The sequence below is a fragment of the Gavia stellata genome, chromosome 10 (assembly GCF_030936135.1).
Source record: "Gavia stellata isolate bGavSte3 chromosome 10, bGavSte3.hap2, whole genome shotgun sequence".
In the NCBI taxonomy this organism is placed as follows: domain Eukaryota; kingdom Metazoa; phylum Chordata; class Aves; order Gaviiformes; family Gaviidae; genus Gavia; species Gavia stellata.
Genome location: NC_082603.1, coordinates 28,044,108 through 28,072,029, shown reverse-complemented (window position 1 = coordinate 28,072,029; position 27,922 = coordinate 28,044,108). Strand labels below are relative to the sequence as shown.

Below are 27,922 nucleotides of genomic sequence, written 5' to 3'. Positions count from 1 at the left end.
ATCAAAGCATTCAACGAAAATGTAATGAAGAAAATACACTTTTATGGCTTGGCATTTTAAATGTCCTCTGTTATATATCACCGTGGCAGCATACAATAGTATAAGTCTTTCTTTGGGAATGAATACAGATTAACGCAGACTCATTTTCTGTGTCAGAATTTACTTCTTACTGTGTTGATACTTCTTCCCCCCCCCACCCCCGCCCCATACCCCTCTCTTCCCACCCCCAGACCTTAAAAGTACTTTAAACATGTTTAGCCTGTCAACAAGCCTTTGCTAAAGGGTTTTGTAGCCGTTGGTAATGACTTCTAATTTACGTGACTAATTATCCTGGGATAAATAGAGATGAGGTGCTTTAGGATAAGGCCAATCTGCATGTCTGCTGGAAGCTTAAATAATGCATTTTATAAAGATACGAAACTCAGCAATTCAATGAAATTAAGGTTGTGACAAAAGGCAGGCAAATTCAAAATGAAGGCAAATACTTCTCTTCCTAAGCTACTGCAGTTGGATGTGAGCAAGACGCTAACAGCATGGCATGAAAAGAAGCATCAGCCCTGATTCTGGAGTTTATTTGAATTTATACTGAAGCTTGAACAGATTTTGCCTATACTGTTTACATAGATGTATTTTCATACAGAATTGCATCATGATTTGCCTGTCTTCACCATCCATCTTGTCCCAATTGTGTTGCCTTATTCTTTAAAACATAGCGGTTATCCATCTATGACCACCTCACCCCTTATTTATGCTACAGTATAAACAAGCAGTGATGTATGTAAATATGTATACACACAGCAAAGAACAACCTGAGCACAAAAAACATCTCCACACTGCAAGATGTTATCCCAGATAGAACAAAATTATGCCGGTAACAGAGTTATGAAAGAAATGAAGTATAACACCCTTTCTGCTGAGCTGCATGGTTCAGTTTTCAGAAGAGCTCTTGAATTTAGAGCTTGACTTCCACAACACTACGCAGAGCAATGCAGAAGTACTTTAGGAAGTTCAGTCTCATTTTCAAAAGTGATTTAAGGTTTCACACTTCTTACGATGCTTTTACAAAGTCAGTTGCAGATAGGTCTAGCGTTGCTCCAAGCTAGAGGGATTCACTCAGTTCAGCGCTGTTCCGCACGTTTTATAGATCTGTTAGCAGCTACTTCCCATGCTCGCATTTCTGAATGATTTTAAACCACAGTCAGTTCTCACCTGCAAGCTTAGAGATGGGCAACGCTAGACTGTACCTGATCATGTGGACATGCCTTTAATTCTTACTGTACTAGCTGTCTTACTTGCTGGAATTGCTTTTGAAAACATGATGTCTAACTCTTTTAGGAGCCTACAGTGCAGTGCTTAAGACATCTAGAGCTAACTTGCCCAGAGCAGGGAGAATGACAGATTACTCAATTCCCATTTCAATTACTTAACCACAGGATCATCATTCTACTTCACTCAAATTGTGGTACATTGATTTCTGTTGTGACTGAAAAGATTTTAATTTTTAATAAAAAGTTAGCATGATACTCTGTTTATGTATATAAATCCAGAATAATCTGCCTTTTGCAGACAGGGTAGTTAAATTGAAAGACCCCATAATACCTATAATGTTTATAAGGAGCTCTCCCTGAGTTCACTTAACCAGTAACCCCTTGCTTAGCTTCCACACAGGACAGCAGTAATGCAAAAGCCTTTGAGGCCTAGATGAGAGAACTGTAAAATAACGAACTTTTAAATTTCAATAACCCTTAACAAAAACTGCTAAAAAGCTCCCATGGTATACAATCAGAGTTTCAGAATATCAGCTGATTAAATTACAGGGAAGTAAAGGGAAAAAGTTAACCAAAGCCTTTCACTCTTTCCTATCCAAGGCCAAATTAATATTATTAGGTCTAGGTTTTTGGTGCAGGTAGGTACTATAGAACTTGCCTTAAATTGCTTGTAGGCTCAGCATATTGACCCCAAACTCCATTTTACTGAGAAATGTAGTAACACTCAGGTGAACAGATTTCCCTTGGAAATCTCAGCCTCTGGTCAACTGAGAAGTCAGGTGTAGCGAGTTTGCTAATGAAACCCACATTCAAGGCAGTGCTCCTTCCCAAGCTATCAGCGTCTCTGTGCCCAGGTAAAAGCGTTTATACCAGCAATCCCAACAGCGATAAAAAGTTTCTAGATGTTTTTCCATTTGACAGCTTAACTCTAACCCTGAGCTTCCATGGAAAAGCTACATGGTGGAACTTGGCCTGAGTATTAAAAGGAAATTTCTCGGGGACCCACTGTACTTTCTGGCACACTTCCCAGGAAGGGACTAATCACTAGAAAGCCATTCTTCACACTTGCACTTGTTCTTTGGCCTGTCCTCTGTGACCTGTTTTCTTGACTAATCCTGTGATTTTTATCCCAGCCAATGCCAAATTGCCTCCATTTCTGGCTGCTCCTGGCCAGCCCTATAACTCTTAGCTCCCAGCAAGATTTTGGGGGGAAATGTGGAATTTTGAGTGGTTTCTCTTGCTCCAAGGTCTCTGCAGAATCGAAGGACAGTATAAGGAACACCAAAATGCAAGAGCAGCAGCCTCCTCTGTATTGGTAAATGAAGACTTTTGTGCAGATGAGGTCTTTCCTAAAAGATAAAATGCAATAAGGTCAGTCTGTGTTATTGATGTTGAGGTTTGTAGTCCTGAAAGCAAAGAAACCCCTGTGAAAAGCTTTACAGTGATGATCTGTGAAGCTTTTTTTTTGCTGCCAAAAGAGGGAGCCCTCACAGAATTATATATGCTCTTGGCAATGTTTTTGCTTTTGTGATCTGCTCTTTAAAAAGCTCTGAAATGTTTTTTTTCTTACAAAACGTGGGACCTTTTTGCTTTAGAAGAAAATAAGTTTGTGGTACAGATAACGTGAGCTGTGAGTTTTGCCCTCTTCGGGTTCACGATGACCTCAGGTCACAAAGAAAGAAAATAAGCTTTTCATTTTCAGAGTTGTACAGCTCTGTACATTAAGTACATGATGTGGTTTCATTAAATACCATATTTTAGCATTCCAGAGTTAGAAATAATGATCCTGCCAAACTGGACAATACTGGGTGGACACTGAACTTCTTTTAAAAGAAGACACATGATTTTGTGTGTTGCAATTTGGGTTCCATGCTGCCTTCTATTTATGTGACCTGCATTAACAAAACTGGTACCCGATTCACCTCTTAGTCATCCCAAAACGTTGGTTTTGTTTTTTTTTTTTTCTTCTGAAAGACAATGTTTGAGAAGGTTGAGTAGGATCTTTCCAGTTTGTCTGATGATGTAAGGGGTAAATTAGTGCTGGGGTTATTTGTAATTGCTTGTAGGGAGTCATTCAATAAATTTTTGAGAGACTTTTGAGAATTATGCAACTTTTTACTGATTTTTACCAGTGAATTAGGTTCAAAGCAGTGAGAAAGTACAGGTACTTTTATTATTGTTTCTCTTTAGGGGGAAAGCCTTTGTCTTGGGCTCTGCAGTAGAGCCTGCAACAAATAGTAAGTTTACCAGAGAGACGCTGTAAGTGTTGATTCATGGTTCACCCTTACCTCTTTCTGAGCTTGACCTGGCTAAAGGAAACTCTGGCCAACGGAAATTACAAGTATTTTAGCTGATCTCCGACATCTTTCCTGAACCTGTACTGTTCCCTAGACTAGTTCCCTCTTGAAGAATTTCTTTTCAGCCTAATGGCTTCTATGACTCTACGGCTCCAATACCCCATTTGGTATTTTCTCTGTTTTGCACAGTAGCTCTCTTTTCCATTGGGATGTAGTCTGAGTGAATATGACAGTCCAGCATTTCTTATCTCCCCCAAATCAGAGCCAAACTTACAAAATAGCTTAACTTCATGGTAGTTCAAAGCCAATAATTGGGCAGTAGGATTTAAAAAATACTTTTATTTGATCATTTGAAATATTTTGCTTTACTATTTTTAAATGCAAATTCAGAGGCTCTAGCGTAACCTGTTTGAGTGACATTTTGATGCTTAGAACCAGATTCTCAAAATTACGTTAGTGCTTAAAAGGCATTTGGGTGCCTAATTCACTCCTAGGTCAGCTGTTCTTGAAAATGTCACGTCCTAGCTCGTGGCAAGACTGGAGCTTTATATAGCAGGATTGTTGCATCAGAGTAGAGTCCAGTTTAGAAATGCATATTGATGATTTGTTGTTAATAGGTATTGTGTGAAGATTGCGGTGTGATTATTGTACCATAATAGCGGTGAGAATCAGAATAAATGCAAGAAGTAGATTGGCTGAGATAGGAAGGATCACATTTAGATGATAACTTTTCTTTCTCTTTTCCATTATGATGTTCTTGTCTTTTTGAACACTATTAGTATTCTTAGTGCTGTACAGAAACATACGGGAGACTTAGGGCAGAGCTAAGTCAGCTGCAATCAAACTATGTGATAATACAGAAAAATCAACCCCAAAATAATTTTATGCATTTTATTTAAAAGAAGAATATTCAGAGTTAAGACTGAAATGGCCAAAATGGGTGTTTCTGACGTTTTATGGATGTTCTGCATAGGTAGTGTGCCTCCAAATATTGGATGCTCCTATATACCATATGTGCTGCAATTCCTAAGCAATACAGCAGATGTTTTAGGTGATCAATTCAGAACTCACTGGCTTTGTTTAGATCTCCCCATTCCCAATTTTATATGATGTGAATGTGCCTGTCATCATAAGTAGAGGAACAGTTCCACATTTAAAAATCCGTGCATAATTCAAAGTTGACGCAGTAGTAATACTAAAACACTCCCCAACCTAGAAAATCTCATGTTCCTTGGAGTCCAAAACACACAGTTAGGAAAAGCCGTGGCCAGTAAAAATTAGCTTTGTGTGGCTTGAATCAAAACTTAACTATTTTTTTGAGTTTAGGTTTATTGTACGAGGCGGATGAAAGCTGACAGTTCTGATTTCTTTGCTGATCAGAGGGTCAGGTGAGCTGGTTTGTTTGCTTATTTGTTTTTAAGAAAAGCTTCTTCTTATTTCTATGTAATCTCCTCCAAAGCCGGCTTCCTAATGGCACCTTTTTATCTTCAGTTCTTCTCTTAACGCTTTCTTCGCCACTGCCCCCCTAAGATCATCTTTAAACCACCTTTTTTTTTTTCTTCCTTCTTTTTTTTCCTCAAGGATCTTTTTAACAGTAATCCCCAATGATTTTACTTAGTTTTCTGATCATGCGGGCTGGAAATCTATTCAGACTTCATTAAAAAGCTCATTTGAAAATACTAATTCTATTTTATTGTATGAACTGTTTTCTCTATTTATTTGGGGGTATAAAAAGACTTGAGCTCTTATATTTTTTCTACTTGTAAATGAGTACAGATATGTATCTGATGGCTAACATAGTAGAGAGACTTTCTTCTGGAGTGGTCTGTGGGGAATAAACTAGCTGCCTGCTAACGCCCATCTGCCTCTGGGGAGGCTGGGACTGGCGAGGACAAGGGTGGCTGTGCTCCTGCGCTGGCCCCACGCCTCCTCCGCAACCTGAACCCGCAGGACCGCGGTGGAGGGAGCTACATTTCAAAAGAAAAACTGTTCTCTGTCTTCAGTGCCCAAAGGAAAAATTTAAGCTCACTGCGAACAGGAATGAATCTGACACCTAATTTTGCCACTATAAATTGGAACATTTACATTTGTGTTGGTCTTTAAAAAAAAAAAATACAAAAAATCCTGAAATATAGCTGTCTGACACAATAGACTTCAGGGTAAGAACAAGGATAAATTTTCCTCACATATCCTCCTATGGCAACTTAGTTCACCTTTCCTGTGAAATTGGTTTGAAATGATGGACTGATACATCCTCATGAGTTATTCTTGACATACCAGAGCTCTTTGGCTAACTAAAAAATATGTACTCTTTGGGGAAGCAAAATGCTTTTCCAAATACAGTGTGTAAATGTTGTTGTTAACATCTAGATAATTAATTTTTAGGGCTAATATTCAATATATGTTTGGAAACCTCTTGGATTTCTTCTAATAAATGAAGAACATAAATAAGGGCAATGGAAGCAGTTTAAATGCAGAACTATATTTTTCTGAAAACTGGAAGTTTCAGTGTGACTCACAAATCATAGGTAAACATTCACATTTCACATTATCCAGATAAATATATTTTCTGTGTAGCCCAAAGAACAACTGTTTTGCAGCAGCTCCATGACAGTTACTACGTTCTTGGTTAAATGTTTGTTACAGGTACATGAGTAAATCTCAACTTTTGTCTTCTGGACATCTGATTCTGAGAGACATGGTCTGTCTTCAGTGACTGTCTCAGCAAGGGGAACTGAGGAAACTTGGTTGGACTGAACCCTGAAGCAACTGCACATTTGTGAGGCAAAATCAGCAGTTTCATGTAAAAATTGGTTAATAGGATATTTGGTTCCCTTCTCTCTTCCAATGAAGTCCTCATGCTTTGCGTGCTTCTCAAAACAGGCTTGTATTTGTCAGTCACCACACAGATTTTTAACAAGTGTTTGTTCTGTGTTTTTTAACCACTATGAGATACAGATCAGATAGCAGGTCCCCAATGAATTGCTTATGGAACAACTGCAAAAGAGTGATAATTTGAAACAGTTAGCAATGAGGCTAATGAAAAGAGGATTTCAGACCTCTTATCTCTGCTCAGTGTATGGGACAAATGTTATTCCCTATTTTATTAGTCAGAATAACCTGGCACGGCCTGAAGAGAGGAACAAAATAGTAATATCTGGGTGGCTTCATTTTCTTACCCAGATCTCCATTTGAGGCTGCTTTCAGGCAAGCTAACTCAGCTCGGTGATTTTGATGAACCAAACTTTTATTTTCTCCTTTAATATAACATGACATATTATATACGGCATATATAGCTCTCTTCAACTGTTGTGAATAAAAATGCCTCTGGAATGGTTTTCACAGTTTAAAGCACCTGGGTGAAGGGTTTGGGCTAAAATGCCAAATTTCAAAAGTGAGATAAAAATGTTCAAGTTTGAATGTATAGAGCTGAATGCCACCTTGGTTCCAGTAGCCTCCATTTTATTGTTTTTATTAACAATTTCAGAGACACCAGCCATAGATTAAACACGCAATACACTAGTTGGTGTACAAAGGTAGAGTGACTCTGGAAGTGGCTGTAAGGAGTCCCAACGCTGCCCTGTTAGTCTTTGGGAGTTTTGATACGGGTTGCAGCCTGAGTGGACCTTGTTCCAAGTTCTGTGGCTTCAAAATATTCACTTATAGGGATTTAGTAATGATTTTAGCATGTGCCATAGAAAACAACAACAAAATTGTTTCAGAATCGAATAAGAAAGTGTTGGGTTTGTTTGGAAAGTAAGATTGTTCTTTTTACTTCCAGGATAGCTCACTCTCATTGTGGCCATTTGACTTCTCCAGACAGTGCTTTCATGGGCTGTAATTAAATATGCAGTTTTTAGAATAATGAAGACTGGGATGCTCCGAATCATTTGTTAAGTGAATATGACAAGCAGTGGTCTGGTTTGAAAAAAAAATTGATTTTTTTTTGAGCAATAAAAAAACTAACTCACTGCCATGGATTGTGAAAGGAAACAGATTCAAACTGAAATTAGATGAAAAGCTTGAAATTAGATGAGACCACAATAGTCTGACATATAGATTTATATATTTGTCCATACATATTAGATTCTAATTTAACTTTTCACTGCTATTTTGATCATATTGTCTTGACTTATAGACAATAATCAAGAAACTTTGTACACTATGGAGGGGGAACGATTTTCAGATAAAGTAATCCTCCTAAATTAAATGTGAAAATACACAGTTATTTCCCTCTTCTCTCCTGCCTGTCCCTCTTGCAGAAAAGTCTTCAGCTGTAATGGAGCCTCGACAGCCAGAGCAGAATTTGGAGGGATGGAGTTAGTTTCGCCCTTGCTGCAAAAGAAAAAATACTGATTTTGTTTCCAATCTATTGATTTACATTCCCATAATATTAGCAGTTTGAAAATGCAGATGAAACTGGGCTATAGCACTTCAGCTGGATGGAGGAAATGAGGAAATATGGAAACAGAGAAGAAAAGTGGATGTGACGGGAGTGGAGGGCCAGTGAATTTAGAGCTGAAGGTTAGAAATTTAAATCCTTCAGTCTGGTGCATTGGAAATCAGTTCCATTGACACCCCTCACACTGATTTCCTTTGGCTTTTTAAAGAGATGCTTCTCTAACTAGGAAATGTGTGTCCTGACATGTTTCTATTGGTGACAAAATGCTAGCTTGTTCTTGGATAAGTATGATAGTTTTGAGTATTTCCTAGGTTTTTCTTCTGTATCTACAATGCATAGCCTATATCGATTCCTCGTATGTAAGTGTGGCGTGTGTATACAGTTTTATAAACATTTACTCCTCTCTGTACAATGCAGAAGTCAATAGACACACCTTGATATATACACACCTGCTTATATATAAATGAATGTTTATATGTGTCTGTGATTGTAGATACATATATGCAATATATTTAAGTGTGTACATATATACAATTACAGTAATTGTAAGTGCAAAACTAACTTTCAAAACAGAATAAGCTCTGTCTTTTCCTTTTGAATGCTTGGACGCATGGAGCTGTAGGTGTGAGACTGGTAGCTTTGAAAGTGAATGGTGATGGCACAAATGGAAATCACTACAGAAGAATTTTGGAGATGTTTTAGCCTGTCAATCTCATGCACGTGCTTTTTTACAGTCATAAAGTTCTCCCAACATTTACTCTGCTTTGTGTCATACAGAAAGCCCAGGTACCTGGGCTTACAGGCAAGAAGTTTGGTTTGCTTGTAGAGCTGAAATACGCTCTGTTGAATGTTGAAGTTTCTGAGATGTTTGAATGCGAGATACCAGAAATACAACCTATTATTGAGGCTTTCTTCTAAATAAAATGGCATGCATTACCATTGTATACGAGTCACTTCGTTGCCTTTTAATAGTGTCATCTTTGAGTGGAAGGGAATATATTTTGAGTGTTTGCAGAGTACCTTCAACCATTGGAACTATGATCTGAAATTACTGTCCTGTGTTCTCACACAGCTTGCCTGCATCTCGGGCAAACTCCAACACCTGAAGAGAAAATGACACCTGAGATAAACACAACCAGATAATTCCCACAAAATCAGAAGTAAAAGCAGGGAGCTCTTGAAGGGCGGGGGATTTAGGCTCTAGGGAGTAAGAGAAAATGGCAACTAGAGAAGTTGTGTTCTCTCATGTTTATTTTCACTCTGTTGCTGAATCATGGGGACTTTTTTAACATATAATTCATAAGTTTCATGCATGAAAACGCATGAAAATTTTTGGGAAATTTCATATTCAGCAGGAATTTACTCCTGTGTTGCATCTTTTATATGTCTTTTTCTTCCTTCCATTTGTATTGCTATCCTTATGGTGTGAAAGCACAGGGGTCCTGTTTCTTAAAAGTTTATCAAAGATGTGTTTCTTTTGACTGGGCCCAGGTGTAATAGGAAGTGGATCATGTCAGTGCTGTAATTCAGAGCTTTGTTTTCCAGTTAAGTGCTGCCCTGAGCAGAATTCTAATATAGAGCAGGAGCCAAACCAAATGCAAAAACATGCTGCTCCCCAAACAAGAAGGTATTTAGCGTCTTACAAAGAAGGAGTCTTCTAGAGAAAATTTCTTGTGTTTCAGAAAACCTCCCAGTAACTCCCTCAGAGTTCTAGATGGTTTTTTTTTTCTCTTTTCACAGAAATACATTTTTTTCAAAAGGGTATTTTCTTTGAACCCAAGTCAGCATTCTCGCCACCAGCGTGCTGGCTATTCTGGTACGATGACGGTTTGCTAAATTAAGTATTAGTTGACATGGAGAGAGCTGGTAGCTAAACTACTCAGGTCAGATGCGGACGTTGGAACTTAAGTCCCAGTTTCAATAAATACTTAGTTATACACAGCAAAAGAGGGTTTAGGAGAAATGATCTGCTGGTCAGAGCACTTGTAGCTGGATGTAAGCAGCTAAAGTTCAATCTGAAGGTCCAGATGGGGCAAAGCAGGAATGTAAACCTCTGGATTCATGCCTCCCTTATTGTGTGATCACAGGCTCCTACAACTGCGTGTTTAGTTTTAAAATTGCATATGCTGGGAGTTAATCTGTCTTGTCTGTTATCTAAACCAGCCCATAAACAATGGCTAGTTAGTCAATATCCCATTACTGGTATAGGTAGATATGCTTTGTTTTTAATTAAACATTCATTGAACACTGTTACTTACCCCCCCAACAAATGGTGGACTTTCAAAGTTCGTAATTGCTTTCACTAATGCTGCTCCTTTCCTTCATAAGACTTAACGTAAGAAAGGAATTCACAACTAAAGAATGGCTGTGCAATGCCTAAAGCGATCGGCATCAGGTATAGATTTTGGTTGTTAATGGCACTGTGTGTGGTCTGTATAGTTTTTGCTGCCCATGTTTACTCTTTTTTTCAAAATAAATAAAGTTTAAAGGGAAGAGTTTATTAGCTCCTGCTGCTTACTATGTACTTTAAGACATAATCCGCTGTTTGTGGCATTACAGTAATCTCTGTAGGCATTAAGTAATTGATGTCACAAGCACAGGATTATAACCACGGCTCTGCGATTTACATAATAATACACCAAATTATGAAAAACCTGCATGGTGGTTTGTTACCAAAACAAACCCTTTAAAATGCTGAGTTAAATTGTGGAATGAGTAGATCCCGAACCCTTGCAGTGTAAGTACATATGCTTCATTCAAAACGTGCGCACAACCACAGCCACCTTTTTGTTAGTGGAACTACAAAGAGGCTTGATTCCAACCTGGATGTGGGGTCTGACCATGGAGAAATGGGCCTTATTCTCTTCATTTGTTGCAGGCCCAAAGCTTTTGGGGAAGAGCAGAACAAAGCACAGACAAGGTATTGGCTATATCATCCATTCTTTTTCCCCAGTCTTTACTGGGGCAGAAATACCAGTGTTTGTGTATGTACTCCGTATACTCACGTACTCTACACGGGCCACAGAGTCACTAGAGCACTGGCTATCTGTGCCTTAATTTATCTCAGCATTTCAGGCTTGAATGAACAAGGAGGACAGAAGCCTATGAAATTGGGAGCTCTGAGTCAAGTTTGCCAGTTGGGTTCAATAAAGTGATTGGATTTGCCTGCCATATTTTGACTTGAGTTAAAAAGAGACTGTTACTAACTAGTCAAGGATGTCCTTTTACATGCACATCTGAGAAGATGAACTGTATATGCATGGTATACATCATCAAACCATAAAGTTGCTATGAATCTACCTTTGCGTTCCTTCACCGAGGTGCATAAGGATGCTTGTTATTTTACAGATGCAGGACAGAAAACTTAAGAGGCTTTCTGTCATCATAACTCTCATTGGCAAAGTTAAGGATCAGTTCATTCCAAAGCAGTTCATTCCTCTTCTCCTTCCTTCCAGAGATAAGATAATCCTAACGACTTTTTGTTGTGATTGTAAATATTTACAGTGAACTGATGGGGGGTTTTTTTGTACCTAGTTGTTCAGTAAGAATCTGGATACTATCTTTATGAGTGCTCTATATGTAAATAAGACAAGCTATAGATAAAGCACCAGTAGATGGAACAGACTGTGAATTTGTATAACCAATAAAACTGAGTGTGCACATTGCAAATGGCCTCCGCTGCGCAGCCGCTCAGGTTGCTCAGCCTCTCACGGCTGTTGCTTTGGGCAGTGATCTACTGCTTTTGGTAGGAATCTGCTCACCAAGCCTTTGGGGCTGTGACCTACTACTACTGCCATAGGTACGACAGAGTGTTTGCATCCCAAAGATACCTCGCATGGCTTTTCAATCTTTCCTTAACCTTCAATGTATTAAAGTTCTTTCTAAATAGCTTTTGAGTACAACAGGACTGTAAGAACATTATGCATGAGTGTTGTGTTCTTGAGATAAATAGTCGAAGGGGAGAGAAAGAGAGGTCTTAGCTACTTGTTTGGCAGTGTTTCTGAAAAAAAGAAAGTACCATGTATCTTTGGCACTTACGTTTTGGGAAAGAAATATGCAGGTGTCAGATATTAAGTAGAAGAATATGTGAACTGGAAGGATGGGTAAAGTAGCTTAATGGTTTGGCACTGCCTTCCATCATTTGGACTTGGTTCTGATTCTAAACCAGAATTGAGTTACCAAATATTGCAATGAGCAAATGTCTGTAGAGGTCACTGTTAAAATGGTTTAAAATGTTCATTATAGCTCTTAGCGTGAGTGATAGCATATCCCAAACCACTTTATAAATGTTCTCCCCCACCTATGTTATCAATAATTGATTCCACAGAGTAGGCTACAGCAGATGCAATTTACTAAAATCCCAGTCAAGTGTCAGCAAGCTGACTGGTTCGTTTTATCATTATACCAGGAAACTTTAGCATCTAATCATAAAGGAAGTACAAAATGTGAGATCTTGCTTCATTATATGAACAAAAGCCTTTGATTTCAGGATGGAAAGAAAAGATTATTGCTTGGCATAATGTGATTTAAAAAAAAAATAAAAAAAAAGATGCTTTAAATCATGAAATTACCCATTTTAACAGGATTTGAATTAGTAGCTTATCGAGGTCATTACTTAAATCAAGAGTTTCTCTTTGGAGATAAGTCTTGCACTCTGAAGGGAAGGAGGGTACAAGTAGCAAAACTTGCATTTGAGAAAAGAGACAGACGTGAAATGCTCACTGAGTTACATTTACTTTTTCTAACACCTTCCTTTACCTAAGCCTTCATTAGAAAGTTTTTCCAGATGTTGATTAACCCTGAATATTTCTAAAACTGCCCAACAACAAACAACTAAAAGAAGGTTTACACTCCTCTATCACAGAAGTGTCTTTTGCATAGGAGCAGAACACACCGAGGCGCACAGCTTGCCACCCGTTAGGTAGCAACGTGAAAGGATGGGACACAGCCTTTAACATCTAACCTCTCTGTACCTTCTGCCTCCTCCCTCCCCTCCACTGTAAATCCCTCCAGTGCAAAACCAAGGAGGATTATGGTGGTGCTTGTGGGCAGCCGTGTTCTGCCATCCACACCATGCCAAGTTGCACACTTGGGATCTCTGATCTTTTTCTGAACTTTTGAGTTCTTTCATGATATAATGTTAGAGGATAACTTTTGAAAGCATTGACATTACAGAGTGTGGCAATAATAAAGACCCTAGAAATGTGAAATTCACCCTTCAGTACATACTCAGCTTTATTTTGTGAGAAGATGCACTGGTTTCAATTGCTCTTATGTCAACAATCAGTTTATAGAAGAGAAACGCTAATTTAGAAGTTAAAAGGAAAAGGCACAATTAGTAACAATTTGTGGTAAAGCTTCCAGGGGAAAAAAAAAAAAATGATCATGCACTTGATTTCAGTTTTAAATCCTCTGAGTTGCATAATAGATTGAAGGTAGGAAGAGACACCTGTTCAAACCACTTTAAAATTAGATGGAAGAGATCAATAGCAGAGACCAGGCTGGGTAAAATACATTTAGGAAGACAAAGTCCTGCTGTGGTCCCAGAGAGTCAATTCCAGCTTCGTGGGGGGGGCTACGGCAGGAGATGTTAGTGAGATGGGCAGCCTGCCTTTGGGTTCATAGCTGCAGAAAATGCTGCCTGCAGAGTGAAGGCAGTGAAATGGCACAAACCCAACAAGAGCTTTCTAAAGCTGAAGTTGATCTCAGCTCTGGGCTTAGGAGTTTTATACGGAGACTCAGAGCAAGGCAGGTCTAGAGAAACCCCTGCCAGAGCACGCTGTCTCCTGGGACGTGGGTGCACGGGACTGCTGGAGGAGCTTCCAGGACAGCAGCCTCATGTGTGCGATATCTGGGTGGCTGGCTGCCACCTCATCTCTGCTTACCGGCTCCCAGCTGGGGGCTTGGAGATGATGTGCTGGGACGGAAGGCAGGGGTAAGGATATCTTTCGGATCCTGGCTGGAGGAGGAGTGTAGGAGCAGGAAGATGACTTTATAATTGGTTTTTTTAATCATTCTTTCTGACTATATTGACTTTATACTTGACACAGCTTTGGCTGGCAAGTGAGGCCCAGATACATTCAGAATTAGATATGACTAGGCTCATTCTTACATGAGAAGAAAATCATCGGTTGCTACAGAAACAGCTCCATATCAGTCTCGTGGGGCATCTTTGCATCTGGCTTTTTTTCCTTCTCTTTTGCTAATCTGTAGATAAGAGTCAGAGCAAGTGCAGCACATCCCACATCTATATAAAAGGTTGGAGGAACTCTGCAGAGAGCAAAGTGTGAAAGAACACTCGTAGATAAGCTAAACTTAAATGAATGAGTTAATTTACACCCCCCTACAATTTTTTTTTCTTGTTTTGCAACTCTCACTGAGTTAATTGAGGTGAAAATTAAATGACACCAGTCAGCAAATATTTTAAAGACCACCAACATCAAGGAAGAGAAAGGAGGTACTCAGAAAGGGAGTTACTAAGAAAAATTCAGGAAATGATCCATAGGGTGAGTTAGAATCTGTGTTGAGAAAATTATATTTTGCAATGGAATAATAATAATAAAGCTCACTTTCAGGCAAGTTGTTTAACTTGATAAATTAAGGAATTAGTTAAAAATCAGTGTATATTATGGGTGAACAGGGACCATTCTGCACACTTCAGACCAGCTCACCAGCGAGGTTTTTCAACTGGTTTTCTAAAATGTAATGAATTCTTGATGCTTAGTAGATTAATATTTATTGAGTGAATCAATGCTTAATTTATTAAAAATTTGCCTTCCTTTTATTTTAATTTGATTTATTACTCGTCGGTGCTTATTGCATTAATTAAAGATTATAATTAATTAAAGATTGTGTTAAATTTGTGGAAGTGAACACAGTTTGCTGCAGAGCCCTAATGTCCCACTGTAGGGACTGTGCCTCTGGGTAGTACCAACGATAGAAAACTGCACGAGGTGGGAAGCCGGTATGAATCACCAATGCCCTCTTCGCGCCTTTGGGCTCTCAAATAGACAGCAAAGTGAAAATGAGGATGCTGCCCCTTAAGGGTAGGATGGGATTATAGCAATAGAGATACTGTGGTTATACAGGAAATCTTTCTGTTTGGCTCTTATAAATTATGGCTGATGCTGTGGAAATAATTTTAGTGTGTCTCATGGAATGCCTTTTTGTCAACGTAGGTGACATCCAGCCTTAGCGATGTGGGAAACTGTCACCTCTCACCCGACCAGGGATGATAGTCATTACATTTCAGAGCTCAGGTTGGAAGTAATTCTTGGGACAGTAAGTTGCCTGAAGGTTGGGATAGTCCCAAGCATCTCTGCAGGAACAGGTGTTTGAGAAGCGGAAAATTACTAAAGGCAGAACAAAAAAAGCCAGACATCTTGTGAGATGAGTCTTTCAAGAAATCTGCCAAAACAGGGAGAGGGTGATCACGCTGGAGGGGGCAACAGCTGCAATTTGCATCTTTCAGCACTGAAGGGAGAAGCGAATATATAAAGCCCCACAGCCATGATACTTCTGATGCAATTATTTTATTAATCTTTGTGACACTTGTAATGTCTCTCTCTTTTAATTCAAATTCTGCTGCTTTTATAGCTACTCATAAGTGTGTCTGTATGTTTTTTAAAAAATCTATCTAGTTACTAGACTGCTTGCATCCAGCTGAGCCCCGGAAACAGCAGAGAGCTAGCCCCTGAGATCTGAGAGCAGGCTTGAATTTCTGGAAAGAGATTGGGTCCATAATTAGCGCATTTTTGCATGTTTAAATGCATGATTCTGGAATGCACTTTGCTGTTTCCTCCTCTCCAGGGCTTGGGTGACTGTGCACAAACTTCCCTTGCTGAGCTAAATTAGAAAAACCTCTTCAAGGTCTGCTGAAGGTCAGAGCAGAGAAATTTTTTCTCTCTCAGTGCACCAGCCAGGCAGTAACCACCGTGCTCCAGCCCGGAGCGTTTGGGTGGAGCCAGTGCCAAGAACCTGGTGGCATTTCAAATCCCTTGCAGCAGTTAGGTGTTAGATGCAAAAGATCAGTGCTGCTCCACTTGAAGTCAGAGAAATAACTTGTGCTTAAAGTTCAACACATACACAAAGATTTCCTGGACCTGGAGTTAATTTGTTTTTTCCAAGGCCAGCTTGAAGGCAATATCCAAATAGGAAAAAAGTTACAAACTGAACATTTGACTTGTAATAATTTCATTTTATTTCCCATTTTGATCAGCTTATTCTATATGCTTTTGTTTTCCTGCAGTATCAACTTAAGCTATTTAGGTTTTTATTTAATTTTATTTATTTATTTTTACCCTAGTTAATAGACTCAAGTCAGGACTGGGGGCCAGTTGGGCTACACACCTTTCTCTCTATTCCAAATCTCTACATTTTGCAACCTTCTTTCACGCAGGACATTTACATTCCACCTTTTTTCCCAGTAGAGAAGCTTTCACAAAGTATAGGCTTTGGATGTATATTTTCTGCTCTAGCTGTTCATTAGATATACAGCGTTCGGAGTTCCAGTTGTGCTGAGAAATGTAAGCAAAGCTTTTGGCCCCGTGGGTGCTAAGCCCTGGCATTTCATAGCTTTGTATATATGAATCAGGATTAAGGCACAGGATCTGTAAAAAATTTAGCTCATTAGGAGATGTTTCGTCTTACGGCTCCCACTGGGGAGGTGGGTCCTTTGCTTACACTATTGCTTACTTTGCTTTATTGCTCCCTGGGAAAGGAGGATGGGCTGAGCAGACCCCAGCAGGGTAGGGACAGTGTTTCTGAATGGCTCTTGTGGAGGTGACACAAGGCAGCAGCAGGGTCTTCTGCTCCTTTTTACAATTACCCTGGCACACCTGGAAAAAGGCTTGGTATAGGCTGGCCTTAGTATTTGATAATAAAGGAAATGAGATCAAGCACACCACTAAGGTCATACTCAGAATGACTTGTCAGAGTTAAGAGAACTAGGAGTACCTATGAAAGCAGCCAGGAGTGAATTTTCTCACAAATATGATTTGCGTTGTACAAGAGTTAAGGTACTGAAGGCCAGGAAGGTTTCAGAAAATCTGTTTTTTCAGCCTGACACCCCACTCGGCCTTCCAGCCGGCCACATTCACTGTTGGGCCTATAGCTCAAGTATATTCAGTGGATCATCAGCTGTGTCCATACACTTTAGCCAGAGACGCTTTACTTACACAGAAATGATGGGTTTGGAAAGGAGTTTCATCAGTCATAATTTCCAAGGAAGAGCGTTCACGGTAGGGAATACCAAGTCAATGTTTCCTCCTCAAGGACTTTTAGCTGTCACCCAGGGAATACAGTGAATGCAGTGATGAGAATTAGATTAGAAGAAGATCAATAGGGCTGACAATAAATGAAAGTAACACAGACATTATTGAGCAAATTAGGAGAGAGAAATTAAACTGGACAGTATAATCTTCAATGCCAGCTAGACACACTAATGTTGGGCAAAGTTAGGGAGAAGACAGTAAGTTAGAAAGTGCTGTGAAGAAGAGGCAGTAACCGACTGTCTGTGGGGTGGGGGAAGCCCTGCTGGTGACGGAAAGCTCTCACCCCACGGAAAGGTGGAAAAGGATGATAATGGTCCAAGAGCACATGGATTTCAGTGGCAGGCTACAGAGAGGCAATGGTGGGGAGATCACCTAAGGCTGGGAACATGGACTAGGCAACAGCCTTGGCTACATGTTACAGGGGAAAGGGAAACCCAGACCTACCCCGCCATCACCAAGGCATTGATGGCATAGCTTGTTCCAGGCAAAAAATTTTCCTAACCTTCTCGTAGCACAGCTTGGTTTGCCCTGTGAAATTTTGCAGCCCTTCCAGAAACCACTCTTCTGTTTAAACTTGTTTATTTGCCATAATAACTCCCTGTATTTTGCTATCTGTACAAATATCCAGTGATGATCAAGTCTGGCAGGCTTTTGGGGTGAGGGATATCCGGTGGCAATGAGATCCATGGGCAGACTGCGCTTAGTATGTAAGGAAGCTCTCCTTTTATCAGTCTTGAGTTTGTCTAGATCGTCTTACATGTATTTGAAAGGTTCACCCCAAGGCAATGTAATTGTGTTTGATCACATACAGACTATAAGTCCGTGATTGATATGAATAAAGAACTTAGAGTTTCTTGTCTTGGTTCCTTGTCTTCTTCCCTGTGGAATCAGAAATCACTTTTATAAATATATCTGTCCATCCGTGCTTCTAGCTATCCATTTCAAGTATATGTTCCAAAAAAGAAATAGTAACACTTTATAAGTGCAAATAAAAGCACATTAAAAGGACTGAGCAAGGGGTTTTTTTCTTCCTTATAAAGTACATGTGGATCCCATCCAAAAGAGTTACTGTGAGCCATGTAACTTGTAATTAATTCTGCTATAAATGTCAGAACACTTACTTTGCAGGTCTAAGCTGACCCACTAAAATTAGTCCCTTTTTAACAATTCTTTTTATAATTTGTTTTTCAGCAGAAGCGGCAGCTTGACCTCCTGACAATAACCAGCCCCGGTAAGTGAGCCCTGCCGCACAGCTCTCTTCTTTTTCTTAAAGAGATGGTTGTCTAAATGTGTTTTTTCCCCCGTCTCTGACATGCAAAGCGAAAAACACTGTTCCCCGGAAAATCTTTCACGTAATAACAAGTGACAGCTATATTGTGCTTGGCAAAGCCCCGGGCAGTTATCCGTTCACAGAGCTGCCTCTTCAGACCTTTACTCTATGAATTTGAGTGCTGATATTTCTTTAAGCCTCCTGGGGTTACAGTTAGCAGCATGTCTGCAGGGCAGATGCCCTCGAATTCACAATGTGTGTTCAAGTATCACAGAAATGCAAGTTTAACTTTCCTTGGTGGCAAACGTGAGCAGCTCGGGGAGTAAGGAGACGGTGGCCCTCTATGCATGGTGGGAGACAGGAGGTCCAGGCTTGGGTCTGGAGGACCCCGAAGTGGGTCAGAAAATATTTAAGTAAAATTAAAATGGTCTAAACAAGCTGCTTCATAATGGCTTTTGTTATTTGCCTATTGAGGAGATAAACCAAAACGTGTTATACTGGGAAACTGTTGGGCTCTTTGGCATAATGAGTTTCGAAGGTCTCAGCACTGTGATTGAAATGCAGGTCATTTGAACAGTGCTTCTCTTTGATCTCAGCTCTTAAAGCTGGGTGGCTTTTAATTTATTGCTCTTTTTCTGGCTCCATTTCTTTCCATTAACTGCTACAGAAGTTTGCTGCTCACCAGCTTCAGATGTACACCGTGCTTGAATAGTGCTACCTTTTGGTTAACTTTTTCAATTTTTCAGATGTATGTACGTATTAAGCTTTCAGTTTGGCTTTAACTGGGACTAATGAGTTCTGGCTTTAACTGGGAATAATGTGTTGGTGAAATGAACAGGTGTTATGGGAAGTGAACAAAGTGTGACACACATTTGCTTGGATAACAATTTTGCATCGATAATTGTTCTGACACTCTAAATGTAGATATCATCTGTGACATGGTTTCTCCTTCACTAACCTTGTTAAAATAATAAGAATTAAAATAAGGAGGAGGAACACTTTGTTGGGACAGATGTTTGAGGCTATTGGCAATTGCATCACATTTTTGCATGTTCACTTTTCATGCAGTTTGCAATTATGTTAATGTATGCTCAGGGCACTTGCTGATAAAAGCAACAATACAGTCTGATACAGCCATTGTCACTATTCTGACTATAACTTCAAGGACAAACATGGCACATTTTTCATTTTTTGTATCTTCAGCATTCCCTATTTCTAGAGGAAAAAGAAAAATATCTCTGAAGGTCCTAATCATAATAAACACTCAGATCTCGGATAAGGGCACCAAAGTCCACAGACTTTTTTTAATAAGAGAAAAGGAGGGTTGAGGAGCAGAATAACCTAATATGAGACTTTTCTGTAAAAAGAATTTATGATACCTTCCTCATAATTTCAGATACAGTATTCACTGGAACAACGAAAGGGTTGACTAAATTCAGTTTGTGCATAGGTGTGATAACAGTAAGTAGCTACTGCTTCAGATCTCTCAGTTTAAGACAGCAATCTACTACATCAACACAGCAATTAGTTGGAAGGATCAAAATAGCTAAATACTAAACCAGTGTTCAATAACTGCATAGGTAGACATACTGCACTGAAAGGGCGGGGGGGGGAAAGCTTTCCATAACGTGCATTTTTTCTGAAATGCAAGTTTTACCCTTTGATATTTAGCCGGAAATTGACTATAATTGACTACATAGGAAAAAAAATACTATTTGTGCCATGATTATATAATTGAGTGCCTACAGTTTTGCTTTCAGTAAAGGCATTTTCAAAAGAAGCCTGATGCTGGATCAGGCCAAACTTACTTAAGAGTGTAAAGCTGAGATTTTTCGAAGAGGCTGAAAGAGTTAGGCACTTAATTCCTAGTAGGATTGGAAAACATCAACCTGTGGATTAAAGGGTCTAGTTTGGGCCTTACAAATACAAAAATAAAATAAAATAAATGATAGTCTTGAGGCTTTTTTCTATCTTCAGAGACTGCAACTTTTAAATATTTCATTCTTTGAGTCCTAGCTCTAAGATCTGACATCAACAGTCTGCTTTTATGAAGTTGTGATATCGTTTATGATGGCTGAGATCAGCCATAATCACTGTCATCCCTTAATTTACTGATTCAAATTAGGGACTGGGCTATTTATTTGCAGCTGTTAATCCTTTGGGAGTTGTTCCTGTTCTCCACCTTGCCACAGGCAGGCATCCTTTGGTTGTGGTGGAGGTCACTCAGCCTTATTTATAGTATGAAAGTCCTCTGTGTCCCACAAGCAGTATCAGCCACCAAAGCCTTATTGCTTAATTGTAAAAATTGACAAGGGACTTCAAAACCAAAGGTGACCTCGATGATTTGCACTTCTGTCATGACAAATATCATCTTTCTTTTGTGTGTGTGCAGAATTCTCGAACCAGTTTTTGTACATTTAGTCAAGAATCGCTTGGTGATCCCTTGCAGGTATTACAACAGCTCTTCTCCATGTGCCACTAAAAAAATTTTAAAAAATTGATCATCCAATTAATGAGATTAATTGCAAGGTAAAATAATGCCATTTAAGTCAATAAAGGGCTGTTGAGACTCAAGTGTCAAAACATTCCCAAGAGAGTTTGTGGGATCACAGAAATCTTAACGTTATCTCATGGCAGTCGCGCTGTTTCCCCTGGCCGTGGTTATTGCACAATTCCCCAGGGATCACCGACGAGTAGGAAGTGTTGCTTGTTCCTCGTGCCCTGAATCCCCACCCTGCCCGTGCTGTGCGAGCCCATGCTGCGAGGGCGACCCGCCGCCACCCCTTGCCTTACTCCAGATGCTTGACTTAAAAGCACATTGGTATGTTAAACTGAACAGGTATAGATCATTAATCTGTAACCTGGACTGAGGGCACTCTGGAAAACACTGGAGAAAAAAAAAAAGGGAAAGGAAGAAATGCAGAGGGTGAGTCCTGCAGCTCCAGCTACAGATTTTGTATGCAACACACAGAGCTGACCTGTTCCAGCGCCCCTAAGAAAACAGCTGCAGAAAGCTCCGCGATGTGCCCCAAACTGGAGGAAGTCTTTGCTTTGCTGTGGGTCTCCAGAAACAGCCAGACACAAATGATGCATAAGCTGGGAGCAAGCCAGACTCCCTCACGCTCGAATATATTCCTTTGAAGTAACTGACACCCATGTAAAATGTGGAGGGGAGTTCACTGCTGTGCCTTACTGCTGGGTAGCTGGAGGAATGTTCAGTTAAATTTATCAATGCTCTCGCCACACTCCTTTCTTCTTGCCCCTTGACATGTGAGTTACAATTAGACTGTAACGCGCTGTACGGTTCAGGGTGCCGGAGTCAGAGCTGATGTGCGCAGTGGGGTGAGGGAAAGATGTTAAAAATTCATTAGTAGCTGGCAGGGACGTGCTGGCAGGGAGTGGGACATAATGAGGTTTAAGTTTTGGTAATTTAAATTTTCTTTAAACTTAGTTTTACCCCTGAATTTGATCCAAAACATTTCCTTAACACTTCTTCTAGTTGACTTTGGGTTTTAGAACCAAATCTTCATTTTGGCCTTGCAGCACAAAGGAGCTGATGATCTGCCCTTAATTCCTACATGATCATGTTCTAGTAACACTCTGCACATGCACCATACAATCACATCGCATTTTGTGGTAACCACTCAATAGCTGCGAATAAGATATCCCTGTTTCCATAGCTTTTCCATGGAGACAAAGCTTTTTGCATCTCCTGTGTTTACGATAATAATACAGCTTTCCAATTTCTCTTCTCAGTAAGGTAAGTTCATCTCCCACTGAAGTATTTTTTAATTATTGATACCGTAAATGGAAGTGTGTTGGAAACTATTGGCTTTGAAAATAGCTAACATGTGATATTATCCAAGAACCATCAGGAAAATTCCTTTGAAATTCTCTTTGATTCAGCCGTCCTCAGGGCTTTAGCCTTCTCTACCAGTCTCTCTACTGCCAATTTAAAATAACATTCTCTTGAAATCAGTGCAATGTCAGGAGAAATTCATCAGCACCGTAGGTGCATGTTTCCCAGATGTATATAAACCTACTACATTTGGCAGCAGTAAATTGATTGCATTTAAAAAACCTGGGGTAGTTGAATATTCCATAGTGCCCAGCTTGGCTACAGCATGGAATATAAAGTATTTTAAGTCTCTTTCAGCTCTGTTTTAGGTGAAATAAAGTAAGAGCTGACTCCATAATTCCTGCCTTTTGATTTACTCAGGTTTTCCTCTGACCACATTAGAGGTTTACATGCAGGGATGGAGTAAAATATTCTTAATCTCTGTGGAGCGGCACTGAGATTTGATCAGAAATGTTAATGAATTTGTGTGTGCTTCCCCCTAATATTCAAGCTCTTACACTTTTAAATAGGGAAAAAAAGCTTGATTTTAAAAGTATTTATCAGAGTGATCTATGTGGTGAAATATTCTCCCCCCTTTAATACCGTCAGTGCTGCATGCTCTAAAAATGTCTCCATTTCATTAATTTGTGATACACTGCTACACTGAATTCTTTTAAGGTGGCTTTAGTTTCTGCCATGCATATTTTACTGCTGTAAATTATAGATATAGGACTGTTGCCTAGTTAATTTCCTCTGGTTAGGAAAATATATTTCTACTCTCCTGGCATTCCATAAAGTGATATGTGGGATTTGCTGTATTTTTTAGCTGATTAAGTTTTGCATTTCTACATATTACTGCTTATGAGATCTCAAGTAAAACTACATAAAAGAAGGAGAAGTTTTATAGTATATTTGAAAGTTTCTTTTAACTATAAATTCCACCACTAAGCCCCCCTACAAGACTTTTCCATTACCTTCCTGGATAGTCTGGCTATCTACTTCTTTCTAATTGAAGCATGAAAATAATATGAACTCGAAGTCATGAAGCTATGAGACGGGTATTAGTAAAAATGATACAGAGTAATAAAATGTGACAGAAAGTTGTTTGCTGCTAAAACTCGGGTACTACTTTTGCTAGGCCGTATTAATTAATAGCACATTGATTTTGGCCTAGGTATGTGTCAAAGGATAGCATCTGAGTTTTTAAACAGCCTAACATAATTACTGTTCGTGTTTGCTAGTGAAGCTTCACATGCTATTTTATTTGGAAAGGTGGTGGAGAAAAGAAATTACTTACCTTTCCACTAATAATTGAGTCTTTTAATGCTCAGTGATGGATAGGAGTGAAACCATTTCTCATATCACTAAGACACTGGATGTTAACCCACTCCTTTGCCCACAATAATGTAAAATAACTTGTGGGGACAGTACCTCATTGCTCAGCAAGGCAATAGACCCCAAATGGTTTGTTTGAACCCACATTACAAGAATTTCTTTACCATACAAATAAAATATAAATGCTGAAGTCTCAAAGTGAAATTCCAGTGTTGTCGGTCTTAGCTGAACCCTAAAACTACTGGATGAAGTTTGTTCTAGACTTGATGAAACTTTAGCAAGACGAAGTACTAACAGAGAGCAGAGAGAAAATGTGGACTTTTTTTCATGCCATTAAGTTGGTTCCAGCTGTCCTGAGGCTAATTAGGAAATTTGACTGTATCCAATTCCTCATCTTCCCTGTATCTGAAGAGCTGTAAGAATTTCCATTCGCTGTGATAAAGAGGACTAATATTGTTGCTTGTAATTACTTATTTATGCAGATCAGTACCTTTCTAATTCTTACTTATACCTCTCCATTTGCCGGAATAACGACTGCAGAGACGCTACATACTCACTGAACGATGCTGCCGTTCCCGCTGTCTTTTCCCTGCACAGACAGTCTTCACTCGCAACATGCCCCAAAAGAATAAGTCCACCCTGATCTTTCTGCCTGTCCCCGGACCTATCCCCACCTGTCTCCCCAAACACCGTCTATATCCATCTCAAATACCAGTTTTGAGATCTATTGAAATGACACTTTCCTGATCCAATAATGAAACCAGAATTTTTTTTCCATTTGGTTGCAAAATATTTACTTTTAGTAAGGCAGTTTCATCCCCACCTTTGCATTTAAAAAAATTGACCTTTTTTTGGATACATGTAGAATAAGTGATATTTGCGAAGTCAAAATAAGACTGCAGAGAGATATTCTAAAGGCTAATCCATTACTTTTGAAGAAAAATATCAAGCTTTTCCACAATACCTTATTATTATTCTGGGTCACCATGATGTTTCCATGCACCTTGGCATGTCCCTTTAATTGGATCCTTACATCGGAAGGTCCGGCATAGTTGCATTGAAAGCTGACATTTCTAACTAACTGACCTTTTCAGGCCCAGTGATACTCCTATAATGATTATCCTCTAGCATTGTTTGGACACAATACCACATACTTCACAGCACATAAAGAATATGTTCTTTGAGAACTATTCAAAATGCCCAATCTCAAGTTAGCAAAATGAGAAAATTGGGTGCAAACATTCATCAGAGTGTTATTGTGCAGGTATCGATTTGAATGCCCTTTCATTTCTCTGGGAAAAAGTGTTGTATTATAGAGCTCTAAATTAACTTCTGTTCTGTTTTTTTTCCCCAGTAAGTATAAAAAGGTCAAATTCATTCATAAGGCTGAATAGATTTGCAGGATATAAGCAATAAGATAGCAATCAACCTTCAAATAACCTTTAAAGAGACAGTATCTTTTCTTATGAACAGTAATTGATCTGCTCATTAAGTCACTGCATACTCTTTGGGGCTCACCTAGGCAAAAACGTGTAAGGCCTGTGACAAAAGGATGTCAGCTAGAACAAACCAGGAATAAATCCTCATGTGGAAATATAAATATTTTACAGATTTTGGAGGGTGTAAAGTTGATGAAAGGATTGACATTGCGATGTGAATTCCTTGACTTGACTGTCATAAGGCTGAGTGAAAAAGGCATAGAAAAGACCTCAAAGTGCGAATTTGGTATTAGGGAGGACGATGACGATAGCATGTTCATACACGCCCAAAACCTGAATACATCTTTAACTTCACTTCTGAATTTAGTGGCTAATGTGGGAGGGTGATCATTGCAGTTTGCCTCTGGTCGGTGCGCATATAGGGGAACTTCTGCAAGGGACCCTGCTATGCGTCGCGTCTGGCTTGCCACCGTGTATTGCAGTCCCTCTTTTTAAAAAAGCCAGATTGTCAAGTAATGGCTTTCTTTGCACCGTGAGTGCTTTTTGGATGTAGCAGGGGTTAATCATCTCTGCCTACGCAGAAATAAAACCTGTGTCCAGCTTGTTGTAGTGCTGATTCCCCAACTGCTGCCTGCTTTAACCTTCACACGGTCCTGGGCTGTGGCTCTGCAGCTCCTCTTGTGTAAGCGTGAGCGGCTAAAGGGATGCTGGAAATTTTTCCAAGGCAGCACTATTTAGCCAGAGACTCACTTAAAGAACTGGGATTGTCGATTTAAGATACCAATCGGACGATTAGTGTTCTGTCCATGTCCGTATTTCATTTCTGCATGTAAATCCATGTTATGTTTTTAGTATTTTTTTTATGAATTGCACAAACGCTGAAGACTATCTGTGCATAATTGATTACAAGGAGTTGTCTTGGTTTTTATCTTTGATCAGAATTTTCAGAAGCAGCAAGTATCCCAGGTGACGAGGCTTTTTATGCTGTAAATGTTTGCACGTAATGCTTTCTGTTTTACTTCACAATGTGCAGAATGAGCGTCTGGCTCATTTAAAGAGAGTGAAAATGAGCAGTTCTGTGCACAGGTGTATTGTGCTCCTTCTCCTTTTGGGTAAGCTCTAGGAAAGCTTAAAATAATCTCTTTTTTTTCCTCCAAAAAACCCCACCCTTTCTTGAGTATCAGATGCTTTTAGAGAGAATGGAAAGCTTTTTTCCTTTTTAATGAAATTTTAATTTGCAAGGGCATCTGTACGGAAACAGTCTCTTCACTTAGGAATTTTTTGTTTGTTTGTTTAATTATCTGCTAAGTGACCTAAACAAGACTTGGTGAAAATCAGTGTATTATATATCTAGAAGGCAGCGGAGGATTATATTGACACTACAAAATGGAGTACAGTGCAGAAATGCATGAGCTAGCAGAGACCTGAATAGCAGAGCTGTGCAGCTTGCAGCAGACTCACCAGTGTGGGTCCAGATGCCGACAAGCCATGTTATCTGGGTGCTATGCCTGAGAAAAATAAGCCCTGACTATTTTTTTTTTTTTTAAAAAACTAGCTTTAGGGTGCTGTCATTCCAGTGCTGCTGAATTGCACCTGGACCTGAACCTTTGCTTGTGACTTTTTTTTAACCTAGCCAGGCAGATACAGCTAACTGTGTTTCGTTTCTATTTTAGTAGCACCCATGTATCCCAGTCCACAAGGATGTCATTGTGCTGGATACACACAGCGTGACACCAAGCTGTCCCTGAATAGTTGGGGGCTTAAACAGATAAGGCAACGGGCAGTGGGCAGGAAACATGGAAAAAAGAATGTCAAAAATAAAAGATGATTTTAATCGAACTGCATTTTATTTTTGAGAAGCTGCCCATTACTGTCTTTGTCTTCTTCTAGACCCCTGTGCCTCTTTGCTATGCCTTTCCCCCAATCTCTGGTGTAACAAAAAATGGCAAAACAGTGATGATTATACAGCTACAGCTGTTGGGACTGAGGAAGAGGGGAGCTGGAAATGCACAGAAGACTTTTCCTTAGCTCTTTTGATTCTAAGAATTGCGAGTGGGCTCATTTTTTTGGTATGCAGAACATTTTCTGTTAAAGCAGTCAGCCAAGGTCACTGGGAAACCCACAAGAAAGGATAACCTAGAGCTTTTATTATTATTTTGAGTTTGTAACTTGAAGGCACAGAGGAATTTTTGGGCGAGATTTGAATGGGGAAGGTGTGATGGTTTTGGGAATTTAGACTGACAGTGCAGGATAACCCATGGTGAAAAAGTGACTTGTTCATCACACAGCGCAGCGCAGTATTGGAGGGAGTTATCTGAGATCCTCCTAAATGAGATAACGTGAGTACTGGTAGGCAGTAGTATCACTGCAGTGTACTTAAAAAGCAGGTTAAAGGAAGGTGAAATACTGTTTTAACACCATGGTCTGCTTCCGACGTTGCAGCTAGCTGTGGTATCTGTACAAGACGCCGCACTGGACTGTGTAGATGCTGTGAGTGCCAGGACAGAGGGTGCTGGCAGAGGAGCGAGGCACGGGAGGGGAAGGGACACCAGGCAGTATGGGGTAAGGTCTGCAGTGAGGTCTGGGGGCAGCAACATAAACCATAAAGTTGTATTTGCTGGGCCATGTGAAACAAAATGAAAATAAGTGTGTTCGAAATATCTAGGAGACAGCAGGTGATTATATTATTCTTGATGTTTTTATTATATTACCTGCTCTGTTACACAGCTGCATCCATTGTCCTTACCCTCTGGGGACTACCCGAAGGAAGGGAGAATTATCTGTAGAGACCCTGATTTTCC

The 27,922-nt window shown here is 39.7% G+C and overlaps 1 protein-coding gene across 1 annotated transcript in view; it reads left to right on the top strand.

Annotated features, from left to right (window-relative positions):
* Positions 1-27,922, top strand: part of AGBL4 (AGBL carboxypeptidase 4) — a 948,642-nt gene that overhangs the window by 484,847 nt on the left and 435,873 nt on the right. The window contains exon 6 of the mRNA XM_059822199.1: positions 18,431-18,470. Within this exon, the coding sequence (XP_059678182.1) occupies positions 18,431-18,470 (40 nt within the window). The remainder of the gene's footprint in view (positions 1-18,430; positions 18,471-27,922) is intronic.